This window comes from Canis lupus, unplaced genomic scaffold, assembly GCF_011100685.1.
Source record: "Canis lupus familiaris isolate Mischka breed German Shepherd unplaced genomic scaffold, alternate assembly UU_Cfam_GSD_1.0 chrUn_S1775H1972, whole genome shotgun sequence".
In the NCBI taxonomy this organism is placed as follows: Eukaryota; Metazoa; Chordata; class Mammalia; order Carnivora; family Canidae; genus Canis; species Canis lupus.
In genome coordinates this window covers 16,225-35,887 of record NW_023330629.1, presented here as the reverse complement: position 1 = coordinate 35,887, position 19,663 = coordinate 16,225, and the positions used below count along the sequence as shown (strand labels likewise).

General features: G+C 35.4%; 1 protein-coding gene across 1 annotated transcript in view; it reads left to right on the top strand.

Annotated features, from left to right (window-relative positions):
• Positions 1-1,052: 1,052 nt before the first annotated feature.
• The window catches only part of LOC119878647 (CUB and sushi domain-containing protein 3-like), a gene marked incomplete at its 3' end in the record, with an annotated part of 29,908 nt that continues 11,297 nt past the window's right edge, over positions 1,053-19,663 (top strand). Inside the window, exons 1-2 of the mRNA XM_038589236.1 lie at positions 1,053-1,200; positions 4,110-4,304. Of these exons, the coding sequence (XP_038445164.1) occupies positions 1,053-1,200; positions 4,110-4,304 (343 nt within the window). The remainder of the gene's footprint in view (positions 1,201-4,109; positions 4,305-19,663) is intronic.

Below are 19,663 nucleotides of genomic sequence, written 5' to 3'. Positions count from 1 at the left end.
AAAATACATCATTATTTTAACTATGATTCCTCTTTTTAATAAGACCATTTACTTTTCTGTTCTTTACCCTTTTTCTACTTCCTAAATATTCTGTGTGATCATTTAGCCCAGATGTTTTAAAAATTAGAAGAAAACTGGGATGGGTGGACCAGGGGCAGGAAGAGACTTCATCTAACTAAAGTGTGAAAGTTTGTCCAGTGTTAACAACTAGTGGTGATTGCTACAAAAGCTAATTTTCTCCTTATCTGTGTTTTAAAATATGAGAGCATCCCATGGCCATGGTAAGAATGAAGCTCTCCTAGTTACCACCCTCACCCCAGGTTTCATCTGTGCTACAACATCCCTGTTTGTTAATATCCAAATAATATTTTTTGTCTTCAATCATTTCATGAGCATTATAGCTTTATATGGAAATCTCTAAATGTTTCACCTCTGTTCTTTCTTAAGCACAGAAACAAAACTGTGTAGAACTCTAATACAAATATGATAAATGTCTAAATAAATTGCCTTTATTACTCCGATGATACTTTTGTGCATACTTAAGCATACAGTCATGTCATGCAAAGTAACAGTTGCCTTTCCTAATATATGAAAGTGGTAACATTTTTTCTGTTTTATAATTTACATTGTTTAATATTATTTTTTCAAACTGCTAATTGATTATCATAGTCATGAAAAATAAGAATAAAGAAATAATAAGGATATAAAGGATATAAAGGTATAATAAAGATAAGTATAGTAAGTAAGGTTAAAGCATAATAAGGTATAAAATAAAGCAAAATAAGGTATAATATTAAAATATAAAATAAAGCAAAATAAGGTATAATATTACTTTTGAACATTTACTGTATTTTATAATCTTATTTTAACAGTTCCTTGCCTGTCTAATTTTACTGCGCCAATGGGAACAGTGCTGTCTCCTGATTACCCAGAAGGATATGGAAATAATTTAAACTGCATCTGGACAATAATCTCTGATCCAGGGAGCCGGATTCATCTTTCTTTTAATGACTTTGATCTGGAATCCCAGTTTGATTTCCTTGCCGTTAAAGATGGAGACTCTCCAGACCTCCCCAATTCTTGGAACCTTTACTGGGGCTGAGGTGCCTTCCCATCTTACTAGTAATAGTCATATACTGCGATTGGAATTTCAGGCAGACCACTCAATGTCAGGACGTGGCTTTAACATCACTTATAACAGTAAGTTTATTTTTTCTATATAATGTATTTCTACAACATAAAGCTAGAAAGGAATCATGTAAATCAGCTCTCCTCCACAGAAAAGGAAGCTTGAACAAGTCCTATATATATATATAAAATATTGCTAAGGATAGTCATTCAGTTTGCAATTTCCAACCATATTTTATTCCCTCTTGTGTCATTTCTCTGTGAGAGACCTCAAATTAAGGAAAAATGTTTCAAATATTATAATATCAGCCAATACATTATTTATTCTATTCAATCTTATAAGCATAAGTTCAAACCTAACGTATATCATATACTTTGACCATTATTGGTATGCAAACTTAAGGTAAATAAATCTTTCTTTCAAAATATTCATAAACCGGGGCACCTGATATGCGACTCAAGGTTGCAGTTTCAATACCCATGTTGAAGGTAGAGATTACTTAAAAATAAAATCTTAAAAACAAAACAAAACAACATATTCATAAACAAAAGGAGGACCTTAAACAAATAATGACAACACAGAATTATAATTCCAAAGACAAAATTCACAAGGCTGCAGAAACATTACAGAGCAGGCAATCATTAGCTTAGGGACAGCAGACCACTGAGCTGACTTTGCAAAGTCATCATGGGGGAAGTACTTTAGAGATTAAGAGTGTCATCTCTGCACTGAAACTATGCAACTTCAAATCTTGGCTTTGCTCCATTTTTAGGTTTAATAAATGAGCCTCATTGTTCATATCAGTAAAACCATTTTAGGTTTCTGTAAGGAATAAATTAGATGATGCATGTAAATAATTTAGCATAGAGTATATGATACTAGTAAATGTTAAATAAGAATTAACTGTCATTGTTTAGTTACCTATTAGTTACCTAAGAACTATTATCTTAACATCTTATTTACTTGTGTTTATTATGTTGCTTTGAGATTTTTTTGAGGTTATTGAACTCTTATCTATCACTCATATTCTTTGTATTTTTTCTGAAAAAATGATATAAATATAGTAAAAATATGAATCACATAAAGGAGAAAATATCTTAGTACGTTAACACACTTACATATAGTGCCTCTGTTTGCAAACGTTTCCTAAAGCTATAGAATACTAGTGACTTTTCTTGTTTTTTTCCCTGAAGCTACCACACTCTGTCAGGTATTGACCAACTTGATGAGTTAATATTTGTGTCATATAACAATAGGATTATAGTTTCCTGCTCTTTAAAGAGAATGGCATCCCTCACCTCCACCCCCGCCATTCAATGCTGAACTTTGGCAATTAGTAACAAAAAGCAGTTATTGCCTTTTCAAAGTGTCACTGGTGGTGAAGTTGTCAACATGTAATTGCACATTATTAAAGTAGCTGTGACATGTGTCACACAGACTGCTGTATAAAATAGTTGCTTTATCTGAAAGTCCTCAAAATATTTCACATAAAATGAAAGATATATATATGATAAATATATATATGCACTTATCTATTTATTATTTTTATTTTGTCTTAAATGCATATTATTTTTAACTTTAATGTTTCTGGTACCTTCAGGATATTATGGAAATAGATTCTTTGTGTCTTGATCTGTTTCTCTAGTAAATAATTTAATCTATTTTATTCAAATTCTTACTAATGTTTTCTACTGAAATTTTATTTTTCCTAAATAAATACCTATCAGACATTATATATAGGAACAAGTTTTAATCAATTGAGGTTTTTCATTTTTTTAACACAACAACAAACAATAAGTAGAAAAAAGCATACCTACAAGTATATTTTTAGGTATATTAGAAGTTACCTTAATATTCTTCTGTATTGCTTAACTTAAAAATGAAGAGAATGAATAATAAAAGTTATATAATTTATGAACAATATGAAAATGATGATTAGTGAGATAATTTCAAATAACTTGATGTACTTAAGCAGCATGAATATAATTGTAAATAACTCATTAAACTATGTTTTGCACATTTAGACTTTGCTATTTTTAAATGTTTTTCCATTTATATCATGCTTATTTACACATTTATGGTGCATATTTGTTGATCCAGACGAGTAAAGAGAGAAATTTGGAGGGTGCGTGTAATCTATAATCTTGAGAGATTCAAATAAGCACATGGTCCCTGCACTTCTGCTACTTGCTAAGGCTAAGCTAAATATATCATAGAAGACACAAAATAAAATAGGAAAATGACCCTGAACTCAAGAATTCACATTCTCTTGAGACCTGAAACAAAAAACCCAAGATATAATATGTTGTTGAGAAAAAATGAGAAGCCAGACTGAAGGATACATTTCAATCCTATCTCTATGACCTGAGGCAAGCTACTTATCTTTCTCTGAATCTCACATTACTCTTTAGAGCTCTAAATGTTAAATGAGATTATAACTTTTCCAAATCTCCTATCACTGTCTGAAACATGGTAATTGCAAGAGTTAGCTCCCTTTCCCTTTCCTACATAGCAGAAAATAGATGACTAATGGAAAATTATAAAAAAATTTTAAGACTTTCATACCAGATTGGAACCTTTCACTATAACTTCACAAGACTGTCTCTCCATTCCAATGAGTGAATCACAATAAAAGTTTGCAATGAGATGTGGTCAACCTGCTTTGTACTTAGAATAATTAGAATTCTAATCAGTTTACACTGGAAATTTTTACATAGCTTAAGTCTAATGATCTCCAGAAATAAGCAGAAGCAATTCTATTTTATATAATTAATACTTTAAAAATAATTACACTATTTTAAAACAATCACACTTGTTTACATCATAGGCAAATAGATTGTGTCAATGGAGAACCATCAATTTTTTTAATAAAAGTTTTTCTAGAAATAAATATAATCTTATTTAAAATCAGTTTTTCTCATCCCAAATATATAAGAATCCCTCTCATACTGATTGTATATTTTTGTTTGCTCTTCTCAAGCATTTGGACATAATGAATGTCCTGATCCTGGAATACCAATCAATGCACGGCGGTTTGGAGACAACTTTCAATTAGGAAGTTCAATTTCGGTTATTTGTGAAGAAGGATTTATTAAAACCCAGGGAACAGAAACAATTACATGTATCCTTATGGATGGAAAAGTAATGTGGAGTGGACCCATTCCAAGATGTGGAGGTAAGTGCAATGGCCAGTGAAAATTATAACCCGATCATCATTGTGCCCTAGAAACCATCACAGGGAATGCATTGTTTACCAGGACTGTTGTAATCTTTATCTTAAAATATTATTTAATATTGTACATAAGACATATGTAGTTAAATTACAGTTAGTGTTTCATGTTAAAATTAATTGTTTAGAAACTTTCTTAGAAGTCCCCTTTTTTTCTTTTTTTTTTTCTAGAAGTCCCCTTTAAAAAAAGAGCTCTTATTAAAAGATATACATTAAGATATGGTAAATCTTGGTCATATGTACAAATTCTCTTTTTAACTATAGAGTTATAGTTTAGTATACTTTATACTCTAGTCATCCTTTTTTCATGGTATTTTAACTATTCACAGTATAAATACTTAATTTTTAAAAATGTGTTAACAATGGGGAACCTAGGCGGCTCAGTAGGTTAAGCAGCTGACTCCTAGTTTTGGCTCAGGTTATGATCTCAGGTTTTTGAGATCAAGCCCCATGGCAGGCTCTGTGCTCAGTGTATTGTGTGTGTATGGGGAGGAGATGGTTTTGCCTGAGATTCTGTCTCTGTGTCCCTCCCTGTAGCACTCGCTCTCTCTCTCTCAAATAAATAAATAGATCTTTTTAAAAATGTCAACAATGAATAATTGCTATAAAGAAATAACAATAAATCAATGTATGCTAAAGCAGCCATTATTTAAAATGTGTAATTTTTGAGGGCAAAGTTTGCTAAACACCTTTTCTTTTTCAATTTTGATTTGCTCTATAAGTTGTAGTCAAGGAAGTTCAGGGCAATTTATGCCACATATGTAATGTGTGTATGTGTTGTGTGTGTGTATGCAATGTTTGAAAGTTTATATCCTTAAATACATGCACTCATATAAAGTCACAAATTATATTGCTAAAAAGAAAGAATGATCCTACTTAAAATATATCATGTATAGTGTACCAATTTAGAATCTATGGTAATGTTTATATGAGGTATGGAGCTTCAATTTAGAATTATCACAATAAGAATTACCATTCTGAATTCTACTTTTCTCCTTCCACTCCAGTACCTGAGATTACATATCTATTTTATTTAAAAAGATATAGAAGAAGTTTTACTAAGGAATAGATAGATGAACCAGAGCCATGAAACACCTTTTAACAGATCATCATGTAATGAATAGGTGATGCTTTTTGAGGAATTTCTTCATTTTCTTACTTGCCCAATTTTTCTTCTCACCTGTGTCCAAACTGACAATGAAAGCTTTTTTGCCGTTTTCTTTCGATTTCTAGCTGATAAATTGAGAATATTTAATCTATAATTTTCAGAAATATTACAAACTTCATTTACTAATACAGCCATTACCTATAAATGCCACCCTATGTTGAGTTAAACATTTTCATAATGTCTCATGATGAACTAACCCAGACCATGCAATTATGTTTTCCTCGTAGCTCTTCAACTAGCACCTCCTTCCTCTTCTAATCACTTTCTCATTTGTATTATCAGGGGGCTTAACCAGATGACTCCACTGTTCTTTTCCAAACCTCAGATGTTATGGGCTTTGTAAGAGGCTACCCTGGCAATGGTTAAGACTGCACTATTATATATATATATATACATAACATAATGGAGTTGCATTATAAATGGTGAAATAAAAAAGAAGAAAAGAAAGAAAAGAAAGAAAGAAGAAAGAAAGAAAGAAAGAAGAAGAAGAAAGGAAGAAAGAAAGAAAGAAGAAAGAAGAAAGAAAGAAAGAGAGAAAGAAAGAAAGAAAGAAAGAAAGAAAGAAAGAAAGAAAGAAAGAAAGAAAGATGGAAAGTGGTGTTCATTTTTTTCCCCATTATACTTTGTCCCTGAGCTCATTCATTCCTTTAATCGTAGTTCCTAACTCAAATTTGGAGAATCATTCTGAAAAGCCTACATTAGTATTTGAAGGAAAAGTAGATGGGAGAAATTTTGTTTCAGACAAAAGGAATGAACTGGAGTGGAGGATAGAGGGTCAGGGGTTGATGACTAACCAGTGGGGTGCAGAGCATGGCATGCTTTGTAAACAATGCTAAATGGATTAAAATTATCTGTGGCCAGCAGGAAGCCACTTCAGCTCAGAAGTGACATGATCTGAGCCTCTCCCTCCTCTGCCCTGGTTATTGTATACAGTTCAGTGAACAGACACAGAGACCACCTCCAGGGAGTTGTTGAGGCTGTTTGGATCTTCCCCTGCCTAACTTGGGGGTTGGCTTAGAGGCTGCTTATTTCCTAGCTGAATGAGAAGGTAAAAATAATGAGTTTGACCTCAACAAATCATTTTATGAATCACTGCTTAATTTGAGAGCAATTTTAGCAAGTTTTTCACTGTGAAAAATGAATGGCTTTTAACTTTTAGAAATGAGTGAAACGAATATTCCAAACTCTAATTAGGCACAGGCCAATAGGCTCTTGAGGCATCTTCCAGAGAGCTTTGTGAAGTTTCCAAAGGAAAAGAGTATTATTTTCTGGGTGTTTGAGTGAAGTTACATACACTTGGCTCACCTGCCAATTTCTGGATCTAACCCCAAAGTGGGAACATGACTAAGAATGAGGTTGGGAAAGAGGAAGAGGAAGAGGAAGAGGAAGAAGGAGAAGGAGAAGAAGAAGAAGAAGAAGAAGAAGAAGAAGAAGAAGAAGAAGAAGAAGAAGAAGAAGAAGAAGAAGAAGAAGAAGAAGAAGAAGAAGAAGAAAAGAAGAAGAAGAAGAAAGAGGAAGAGGAAGAACAGGAGGAGGAGGAAGAGGAGGAGGAGAAGGAAGTTGGGGACAGGGAAAGCAGAATCAGAGTGGGCTGGAAGTGATTTTACTGTGGCACTTGTCAGGTCACCAGCCATATCCCAGGCCATATCCCAGGCCATGTTGCCAGGCAGTTTCCACCAATAAACTAGGCTGCTGTCGACCCCTGTATAGTTCACTCTGGCTGGTTTAATTTCTGAGACTCTAATTAAGGTTTGTAAAGATTTCCTTTAGTTTTAGTTTTGCCTCAGTTCTACTTAGATGTTAACAACAAAAGCCTGAGACTAGCTGAGGAAAGCTTATTCTTTTTCTTCCCTAATGTGTTTATGCTTTAATTGTTGTTGATCTGTTTTTAATCACCCCTCTCCCTCCACTATTCCCCAACTTGCTATACAGTCTCTCCCACTGACTCAAAGAACTATGTCTGGGAGTCCTCTCTGCCTGTCTTCTTTGTCCTTTACACCTTCCATATTTTGACAGAGAAGTCTTGCTTATTATTTATTGTAATTTATCTTTTAGGGCACTGTTACAGCCTTCAATACAGGCTTGATGTTTTAGATAAAATGTTCTTTATCATCATATTAAATATTTTATATGGATGAAATACGTACATGTGTATGTTCTGATTAATACAGATAACTATTTATATTCTAGTCTGTTAATACAAAATATCCAAAATTAAATGTATTGTTAAAAGTTGCTTGTATGTATGGATTGTTGTGTGTTAATATTAGAAAGTAGGAAGTTGCTTGTTTCCATCAGGATTTATAAAGCAAGGGAGTCAGGATAAAATGTTTTGATAACACAACACAAAGCTCTAACCTCTTTAAAGATTGCCTTCTCTCTCCACACACACACCCGCCCAACTAATCTACTGCAATTGTCTAGAAATTTAGGCATATTGGCAAATTAGTAATCCACCTGCATCAACCAATCTTCAACCCTAAACTGTAGGAAATCTTTGAAAAAAAGTGAAAGGAAATGTTTGATCAATCATAGTCCTTGAATAAGGGTTGGTGAGCAGAAAGAGAGAAATGAGATCATAATTTGATACAGTTCTATGATCCCACAGCTGAACTTGGATTCATTTCAGGTAGCTTAAATGCAATTGTTGGACAGAAGTGGGTTACACATTTCATTTACTGACCCGAAGTTCACCACTGATGCATTAACCAAGGATAGATTTAAGTTATCTTTGTGAAAATTTGAACCTCTTTCTCTAGAGTGGGTTGATCAAATCTTCTCAAGAGGAAGAATGATTAGAGGCATTCAAAAGCCTTGGGATCTTTCAGTTTCACTAATGGAAAACAAAATATGTGAATTCCTGTAATCAGCATTGAAATCATTCACTTTGAATTCCACAAACTCAGTGTGACAATCAATGACTTCTTCACTTACCCTTAAACTGTTGCCTGAATATAACTGGCTGTATCTAGGGCCAGTCTCTGCATGGTGTCTCCTTCAAAGATATATCCTACAGCCACGAACAGTGTAGATGGTTATCATAGGTCTACCTTAATGGGCTGACAGAGAGATTTTCATGATGTGCCATGAAAGCTTCCCAGCTCCCACTGACTCAAAAATCCTCTTCCTCCGTCTCCACCAGTTTTCACTCATAACAGCTGCATAAACATTCTCCCTCTTTGTCCCCTCAGGACCCCTCTGGCCTCACATTTATTTCTTTTTCTGCACAGCCCAAACCCCTGTTGGGCACCTGTGAGCCTCCTCATAAAATACAACCCTCAGGAAGTGCAATTTTCTTTTTAGAATATTTTCCCTTGGATTTTCTTCTTTCCACACCCTTTTTCTTTTTCCTAATACGATCAGAATTTCTCTCAAGGGTCTCTGAGGGCATTGTGAGGCTCGCCGTTTCCTTCAACATCCTTTTGACCAGCGTAGGTGCTTGAAAATTTGGAAAAGGGGAGAAAGGAACACAGAATTATTGTGTTTGGATCAATTTCTCTCCACACCTCGATGTATGAATGTATCTTCTGAAATATGGGTAAGATGTTGCTTTCCCTTAATTTTCTCAAGGATATAATGTATAGCTAGATTTCCTTCACAGTACCAAGCGATGCAAACTGGAGTCATCCCTAAACCTCAAATCCTAGAATCTTTTTCTCGGTAATATCCCAGAGCATTTCTAGTTTCTGGAATGTTCCTTGTGAGCATTCTGCATATATTGCTATACAGAAGGCAAAACTCAAGGTACAATATTTGTATCAGAGAGGTTTCTTTACTGGGCTTTGGGAAACTCACTGGTCTCTGACCACCATATTCTGACCGCCCAGCTCCAAAGTGCTGAGACAACTCTGCCTTATTGTCTATACCTCAAATGATCTGAGCATCATTAGATTCATGGGTCCCTTTGTAATATGGTTTATGTGTGTGGTCATTTGGTCAATTGGCTATAAGTCCATTGTAATGTGAACCAGTTACAGGTGCTTCTGATCCTCCCATCTGTTCATACCTTTGCCCAGTGGATGTCTTGCTTTTAACCATTTATTAAGAGGTTAACACATACGCAGAAAATGCCATTCCAGCATTTGCACTCAGCTCAGATTCATCTGGATATTCGTATCCTCCAGGGTGGTGAGCCTGACTGCCATTAGATGGAGGTTTCGATGGATCTGTGTCCACAAATAGTAGCTAATGCCCATTGCTATAGATAAGGAGTCATAACCTCAAATGCTTACAGGAGCAAAGCAATAACAGAAGCAAATTAGATGGGCTAAATAGAACAAGCTGCCCTCCTAGGGAGAGATGTGATTTCTCACTTTTTTTAGAGACATGGTTACAAATAAACATCCCTCTTTTTTAACATCAATAATAACAATAATAAATAATACAAAAATGACATCACTGACACTGATGACAGTGTTCCCATTAGCCATCACAGTTCCTTCATGCACACTAGAAAAGGGCATTTTCCAAGAGGAAGATGACTTGAACTAGTGATTACTAAGGTCACTTTAATTTGAAATCCAACAGTAGCAATCAATCACTTGAGGACTGTGCCAGGCCAATGGAGCAGGTCAGAAGTTATACATCAACCTCTCCATTTTGAGAAAGCACTCCAGTGTTTCTTAACTCCAGTTAAGAAACTGGGTATCCTTTGGACTTACCTAAGAACTACTTTCCAGATAGTTATATCATGAAAAAAATGTTTTAAGTTCCTTCTATTTGTGAATTTGTGTAACATTGTTCAACTCCAATCCTCGAGCACCTAGAGTCTAGGCTGAAGCATCCTATTCTGTGAACAGAGCATTCTCCCCAGATTGTCATTTCAATCCAGAGTAGTGTCTATATTGTCCTTTTGGCTTTGCTTTGGTATTCTGCACATGTCTGATTCTTTTTCACCATTTGGCATTCATTTTTTTCTAATAATCTAGCTGCTGCTATGGCTCAATTATGTGGTATGATCTGATTCAGGTGGACTTGGGCACTGTCCAGGTTATTCAAGAAGTTTTAATAAATAACAGAGCTGTTTGCTTTGCTTTCTTTAAGAGTTAAGATATAAACATTTTATATAGTACAGTAAATAGAAAGCTTCCTGAATATCTTCCTAAGCCATATCTCCCTCTATTTCTTCCTCCATCCCCCACCCTCCCATGGTTAAATGTAAAAATCATCATCTCCATCATCATAATCATCATCATCATCATCATCATCATCATCATCATCATCATCATCTCTCACATGCTTACACACACAGTCCTATCATCACTAAGCTGTGCTCTACCTTCCTATTTTTCTTCTCTCAGCCCCATGCCCTTGCTTACATATATGTAGCTCCTCTCTTCCACATTTAACCCTTAGACTAATACAAGACCTACTCATTCCACTGTGCTCTGTCCCCAGGAAAGAGTAGTTTATCCCATTCTAATAGTTTCAGTTGAGATTTTATCTCCTTGGAAGGTTGGTAAATACAGTTCTCTACCTCATTATCAGGAATCATGCATTAGTTTAAAACAATGAAAAAGGAGAAAGATCAAATTTTTGACATGTCTTTTCAAGCTAATCTCCGGGTTGCATTTCTACTTTATGAATGCCTGCTTCAGTATTTGCCAGTAATAAACCAGCGAATGAATCCCAAAGAACTTGAAAAAGATACCATGCCATGAGACTCATAATAAAACAAGAAAGTTCTCTTTCTAGGTGTCAAGAAGTGAGTGCTAAGTTATCTAGAGTTTTCTGTTTTAGAAAGCAAGACAGTTGGACATAAATTAAGTCTCCTATCTTTGGTGCAGTCATAGAAGGAAACTGCTCCTGGGTATGAGAATTTATTATTCATTGGTGAATGTCACTTTCTTAAAGCTACTGAATTCAACTATGTAGACTGAAAGATGAGAAGGATTTATTTACAGGACAAAAATGAGAGTTGGACTACAATGTATTCAATATTTTGTTATAAAGCCTGAAGTACCTACCATTTACTTTTTAAAGTCAAATATTTCTTAATACTTTAAAGTTATAATCATTTAACTGTTCATGGAAAATAAGTTACACAGTCTAAAAATTATACATTTTATTAAATTTCACTTTATTAATTACACTACTCAGGCTCATTTTAGACTCTCTTCCTGGTATCTCCTCATTTCAATGATCTCTGTAGTTTCCAAGGTAGGTCTTGAATATCTCCACTCTATCCATCCTCTCTATGGGTAACTGTCATCTAGTCTCTAACATTAAATAATATCTATGTGCTGATGTCTTTCAAATTTACATCACCAGCCTAGTTCTTCACCCTGAAGTCCAGACTCGTATATTCAACTTCCTACTCAACATATCCACATAGATGTTTAATAGGCATCTCAAATTTAATCTGTCCAAAACTGATCTATCTCCCTCTGTCATTCCAAACCTGCAACTGTCACAGAGTTTCACCATCATCATTAATAGCACTCCTTTCTTTCAGTAATTCACACCAAAACTCTTGGAGCAATTTCTGACTCCTTTCTTCTGCTACAACCATACACAATCCATCAGAAAAATTTGTTAGCTCTACCTTTGAAATATATTCAAAACTCATCTAGTTCTTATTTCTTCCACTGTTGACATACTGGTCCCAGCAATCATCATCTCCTGCCCAAATTAGTGCAACACTCTCCTAACTGGTCCTGCTACTTCTGCCCTTGTCCCTATTCAGTTCTGTAGAAATGATTTGTTGTCCAATTCATCTGTGCCCATTGATTAATTACTTCATAAATCATTTCTCCCCTGGGACTCAGAAAGGTTCTAATGCATGCTCACTATCTGCATCTCTCCTCATTTTTACCTGGCTTTTATCACCCCTGCTCTCTGCACTGTAGCTAGCAATGTCCTCTTTGATCTAAAGCAATCCTTTCAACAAAAATGGAAATAGAATATTGGCCTTCTGGATTACATGGTCATGTTCTTGAATATAATTAGGATATAATACATTCATTGGACTGCTTTATAGATAAAGAGGATTACATTTAATGAAATACATTGGCAGAGTCAGATGAATGCTATTGGCTCAAAGCTGTTGATTTAATTAAGACACCAAGTTAAAACTAACTGAAAGAAAAATTACCCCTTCCTGGTGGAGTCTCATAATATTTAATAATATTATCATTGTAGCCTCCCCAACTGACAAGAAAAACATTAGGAGCAAAATGTCTGACAAATAAAATATAAGGGTAGATTTTCCTGTACCTTTGGTATAAGCAACTTAGACACCCAAATAAGGAGAAAAAAGTCACAATATCCACTCTATAAAATAGTAATATAAAATAATAATAATAATAATAATAATAATAATAATAATAATAGAAATCTAGATACCCTCTTCATGGCTAATTAAATGTGTTCTGATCCATCTTTCTCAGTCATAACCTCAGGTACCCCATTTGCAATTTATAAAATCAGGAAAAAGAAAGTAAGGGAGATAAATATCTAGATTGATTTATCTATCTATCTGTCAATGTATGTCAATCTATCTGAAACTGTTGAAGTCAAAGTTGTTCAGTTTTTCATTTATCTCCCTCTAGGGAGGAGGGTACTAGTCTTTTTTCTTCAAGCCAAGTTGACGGGAAAGCTTTAGAAGAATCTCTCATAGAGAATGGAGTTTCCTCAGAGAAAGAGGAGCAGGACTTCCAAGTGGATATCTGATTATACTGTATAGTACTTGCTGATCTGTCTTCCGTGCTGATTGATCAAGAGGAAGAAAATTGGTGAAAGCTGACAGATTGAAAAGAAAGAAAGCTGTCTAGGTCAAAAAATTTGGCAAGTCAGTGATGTGAATTTTCTGTGCACAAATGAATATCACCAGGAGCTTGGCCACCAAGTGAAGGAAACCCAACCACCTGAGATCATCGGGTACACTGCCAGGGATGGGAGCAAGAGGTGACTGGAAAAGGATGACTTTCTCCTATATCAGGGAATTTTACATTGAGAATCCACCATTCCACACTCTTTCCCTTTCCAAAGGACTCATTTACTCTCATGGAAAACAAACATTTTCCATATCTGATCAATGGAAGGCATCAGGGAACAGTCAGAAGTAACGAGAGATACGGCAATAGCCAAGAAAGGACTGACAGCACAATCTGTCCCATCCCAGCCCTAACACACCACAGGCAAAAGGACCTAAAAGGAAGAGGAAGGAGATAAGATGAGGCGGAAACTATTCTCAGTGCTGAAGTGAATGCAGGAATGAATGAATCAGCAAGTGCTGGTCCTCTATCAGCACCCTCCTCCCTATCCTCCAAGCCTCTCTGACCATTGCTGAGAGACACACCTTGGGTGGATGCATGGAGAAGATAAGATGATAATTTTATTTTGGACAGGACCAACTTTTTTTTAATATTGAAAGTGATGAAAATGTTAGAGGACCTGCTCAACATTTTTTAAGGAGGTGGAGATTTAGTGGTGCATATTTGAAGGCAATGGAAGGAGGGAAGGAAGGAAGGAAGGAAGGACGGAAGGAAGGAAGGAAGGAAGGAAGGAAGGAAGGAAGGAAGGAAGGAAGGAAGGAAGGAAGGAAGGAAACCCATTTCTGGTTTTGTTACATCAATTTCAGAATGTACCATAAAATGCTTACTCAAGCAAGAACTTCCTTGCCCTTAGCAGAGAACTCCCTGCATAACTATGGCTCATTCTCCTTCCTACTCTCTAAGGGGATATCTGAGAAAATTCCTTGAGTGAATAGGATGGGACTGAAGTCCCTGGAGAACTGTTTGAAGGCAAGACTGGATCCACATGCCTGACAAACTTTCCCTTTGAGAATAAGGAGTTTTCTCTTGAACTCAATTAGCTTCAAAGGATAGGAAAACCTTCTCATTCACAGACATGGCATTCTCTTTGGAGGGAGTTTTTTTGAAAGAGTAATTAGAGTAACAGTCTGATACATAGATCAGAATTTATTTGTGGTTCTCATTGAAAGAATATGTGTACGTCTAAAAATAAACCCCACTTTTAATTACATGTTTACATAGTATTAAATTCCATTCTCCTAGAGGACTATTGTAGGGAAAGTGATGCAGTAGCAATCGGCAAGGTTTTGCTCCCACTCTCTGTAGAGCTGAGTACAGGAGAAGGGATCAAGGGGTCATAGCAATGGAAGAAGCTGCAGAACTATGATCATTTCTCTGTAACCCTGGCCTTTTAATTTGTGTGTCTGGCTTCCTCTTTTTATCCTAGATTCAGACCCAACAGATATCTCCTAATTTTCTTTGAAATATCATCCAGTGCAGAGGTTAAAGAGAGTCAGTGATTGCTTACCACACCTATATCCATAAAGCAAGTTAAAAGGGGGAGTGGGGAGGGACTGGGGATGGAACCATCATTGTTTGATAATCCTTGAGATGCTATCTAGATTTTATCATGCACAGCTCTACAGAAAGGCTATCTAATGGATGAAATGTTAGAGTACTCCCTTTTTAAAATCACTTCTAGCCAACCACCAGAGATCACACCCAGCTCTTCCCATCCCCAACTATCCCCTGAGCACCTAACTGCCACTTCTCAGATGAAAGAGCATCTCCTGCTGTGGAACACTAAAATTCCTTGGCCTTTTTATTCAAGGGAATTTTATCTGAATACAGTCTGAAGCACTTTTGACTCTTTCATACAGGTCTTAAAACATATTGGGTATTTTGAATTTGTCTGTTCTACTTAAAGTAACACAGAAATGAGTCAGCACTCCAACGCAAATTATTTATAACAGACTTTCTTCAGATCTTAGAAAAATAAATGTAGATAAATGAACTATGTCTACCGTGCATTTACCATGTATGTCCTGTTTTTAATTGCTAAAAATGGGGGGCAGGGGTAAGAGGCAACAATCTATATTACACTAACAGATGCAAATCACTTATTTATCTCAGGCTCCTGAGATATCATCCAGTAGAATCATGAAGCCACAGACCAGTCACATCTTAGGTTTTGTCAAGTGGTCTATGGGCAAACAGCAGCAGAATGACCTATGAGGTCAGGGTGGGGTAAGGTCTTGTTAACAATACAGCTTTCTAGATCCCACTTTATAACTACTAGAAGTGCCTTCTGGAAATCTGCATTTTAACAAGTTCTCTGAGTACCTACTAAGGTTTAAAAGTTTTCAAAAGCAATAACCACTGCATAAAACCATAAGTGCTCTCCTTTTTCCTCCACAAACTATACACTTTGGAAACAAAGAACTACTTGACTTTACCTCACACACATTAGTATTTTTCACTTCCTGCCTCTGCTCTTACTGCAACTCCCCCTGTCTTCTACTTATTTTTCTAAATCTAAATTCACTTCTGACAAAATCACCTTCAAGAACTCTTTCCTAAGGTCTTTAGGATGTTACCTGTCTCTTCCCTGTGTTCCCAGACTGCCTACCCAGCTCAAGCATGCATTGCATGTTAGCTGTGCCTATTGGAAAATCGGAGTACCTACATCCACGTAGAATACTTGTCTCTTGAGGGCAGAGAAAATATCATATGGATTTGTTTTTTAAATTTCAGCAACTAGCAGAGTATCTTACATATATAGCAGAAACTAAACAAATACTTATTGAATTAATGGAATACATGAAGAAATAAAAATAATAATATTGGAGAAGCACTTAAAATGGGGTTGTTAGAATCTCAAATTTGAATTAAAAATCTTTGGGAAAAAAAGAAAATCTTTGGGTTGGGGACATCTGGATGGCTCAGTGGTTGAGCGTCTGCCTTTGGTTCAGGACTTGATCCTGGGGTCCTGGGACGAGTCCCACAGCAGGCTCCACTGGGGGGAGCCTGCTTCTCCCTCTGCCTATGTCTCTGCCTCTCTCTGTGTGTTTCTCTCATGAATAAATAAACAAAATTCAAGAATAAAAATCTTTGGATTGGACATTCTATCCCCCTAGCCATCCATCTTTGTCTTCACTAAACCTATTAGGTTTGCATGGAGCCTTAATTCATGTCCTCTTCCAGACTCCTTGTCCCATGGACATATCTTTTTAATAGAATTTATGACATTATTACTTTATGTTTCTGTCTCTTGCACATGAGCACTATAAGAAAAGGAAAAAGATTACTTAATGGCATTTGGAAAGAAGTTTCGAGAACCAAATCGCTTCTGTTCAAATCCATTCTGGCTGATATGTGAAGGAAAGGAAACTTTTGTCTCTACTAATCAAAGTCTCCCAACTGAACTAAGAATTGTATTTACTTGAAACAGATTAACAGGAGGAAAAAAAAAGTTTTATTATATGCCCAAGGAAGACCAATAATGAAATTGAAACCTAAAGAAATGAGCAAGGCAGGTAGTTCCTACACTTCGTATACAAAGAGGTAATGAATCTTTGAGGAATTGGCAGGACAAAGAAAACTTAAGGAGCTTCAGTTGGTAAGAAATCTAAACAGAATTTGGACCACAGTAGTAAATTAGTAAAAAAAAAAAAAAAAAAAAAAAGTCACAGCCTTCTTAGCTCTAAATTTCCCATCTTTGGTGATAGGATGTCTCTTTACCTCTTGGAACAGGGAAGATATCTTTGATGTGGGAGATTTATTTCCTGCTTTCAGGCAGACCAAGAAGGATCCAAGTGTCCTTTTTTGTCCAGGTTGTCTCTTCAGTAACCTTTATTTAAAATAATTAAAATGCCAATGTGGCCAATCTTGGGGTGGCCTGCCTTGGTCCCACATAAGCAAATTGTTTAAATTCTCTACATATCAATGTTCTTATCTATAATGCAGTTGGAATTTTTTTTTTTTTTTTTGAGCATTCTATAAGATAATCCAAGGGACTTTTCACACAGTTCCTGGCACATGGGAAAGATTCAATAAATGTTAACTGGTAAAAGTAGTACAAAAACCACACAGAACACATACTTAACACACAATTATTTGCTCCATGAATGAAATATGAATGAGTAAATGATGAGTGAGTGAATGAATGAATGAATGAATGGGACTTTGAAAACACCTTATATGGTCTTGATCTCCTTTCTGTTTTATAGATATTCTAGTTTTCTTTGTTCAGGCAAGGATAGTTACTGTCTTTTATAGAAGTGTGTCTTAAACTGTGTTGCCTTTGTACCTGAAGGTACACAATCTATTTTAGTTGTTAAATGTGTAAACACTTATTACATTTCAATAGCTACATATTTATTTTTAAGCATTTCGGGAAAAAAATCAGTAGTCTATTAAAACTGTGATTTCATAGATATTTTTGCTTAGAGCAAGTCTAAAAAAGTCTTTAAGTTAAAATATAAGCGAATCTATTTAAAGAAAATTATTAGTTTAATATAAGCTGTACACTGATATGACAAAGTTGTAAGGTTTAGGCTGCTAATTTATTATTCCTTTTACAGTTAACTTTCACTTTACAAATTCAAATATTTGTTACTAATATTATTAGTTGTTCTTTGTTCAAAAGCGTGCGCTCTGTCTCTGTCTCTTCTTTCCTATATTTCTTACTGCTTTTGCTTTGGGCAGATTTCTACATCTCTTTTCTCCATACTTGATCTCCTCTTATTTTTTTCTTGCATTTTGCCCACTCCATACTTTGCTGCTGTTGCTACACTATAGCTTCTCCATGCACACATCTCCCTGCCCTGTGTCTGCCAGTCACTGTGACCATAAGGCTTTTCCTGACTGACCTGGACTGAGCATCTTAGGTTTCACACTCTCTTATGAAGTCTATTCCCATACTTTTGGAATAATAAATGTGAAGAGTTTCAACCCTTTATGTAAGAGAAAGAAGCTGCTTCAGAATATGTCATAAGTTAACTAGAAGACTCACCTTTGAGTAGGGTCACAGTTCAGGAAAATCCTTTCAGGGAACAAACAATAATCACATCTTTAAGTTACTCCTCTGTTCTAAAGACCCCTCCTAACTGCCTCCCTCACACTTCAGATGGACGGACCAGCTAAAAGGCTTTACTTAGTACTTTACTTTTTAATCCTTTATGGCCTGTTACTCAATTGTTAATTTTATGACTGATTACCTCTTTTAATGATGATTAGACTGAAGTGCACAAATACTTGCCTAAAACAATGAGTCCGTGACATATTAAGGATTTCTGTCGATTCTCCATATTTCCAGGACCTTCTCTCACTAAGATACTTTACTCTGTCTTTAAAATATGGTAATTTAAGTGGCTATTATGCACATAATTTTATTTTTGAAATACATAATAACCCAACAGGAAACCTAATTATGAGTCATTGTAACAATGAAGAGTAAATAATCCTCATGAAAATGGTCTCCTTTGAAAGCTTTTTAGGAAACAAAATTAAATTCTACTAAGGAAGAAAATCTAATTTTATATGAAAGGTTTTTTTTTTCTTCATGCAAATAACAAATATTGGCAATTTAACATGAAAATATTCTCTAATGGATATTTATAGTAATGCTGGATTCCTAGGCCAATTTGTAAATATTTCCTATTTCGTTTATAGGTTATACCAAATTATTTTAAAAATAAAAACAAGTAAAAATGGGGTCTGGAGCAATAGCTTTTAGAAATTTTGCAAGATAAAACAGAAAGAAACAAGTAAACAACACAAATATAACACACGAGATAAAGTTTAAGTGGAGTGATTTAGATAAAACACAGTTATTGGGTATAGGCTCTAATATGTTGATAAGCTAATACAGTATACATTTGATCTTTTTTTTTCCCCTTCCTGGATAATTTTCAGTAATTCCAATACTCTTTGCTCTATTTATATTTTCTGTGCATACTTCCTGAAGGTACAGGCAGGCTTGATACATGGGCTGCAGAGTCAAGTCAAGAAGTTCAGAGTCTAGGCTAGACGGTAAACTAGTTCATTCAGGACCTTACTGGGTCAACACAGAAAACAGCCATTGAAGTGTGTGGTCAGAATGCAATTGAAAAAAACAAAAACAAAACAAAACAAAAAACCTCTGGCTATCGCATGGAGAATAGAAGTATTTTCGAGTCATTTTTTTTTTTTTTACAAAAAAAGGACCTCAAAACTTCTCAGACCTTAATAAGTCTTGTAAACTTTGGGGAGTACCTCTTCTCTGGATTTGGTTTCTTCATCTCCAGAATGAGGTGTTTATACCAAAATACCTAATCAGGACCTACTGGAATTACAATATTATCATTATGATTTCAATTGTCTGTAAATTTAGAGAAAAGCAG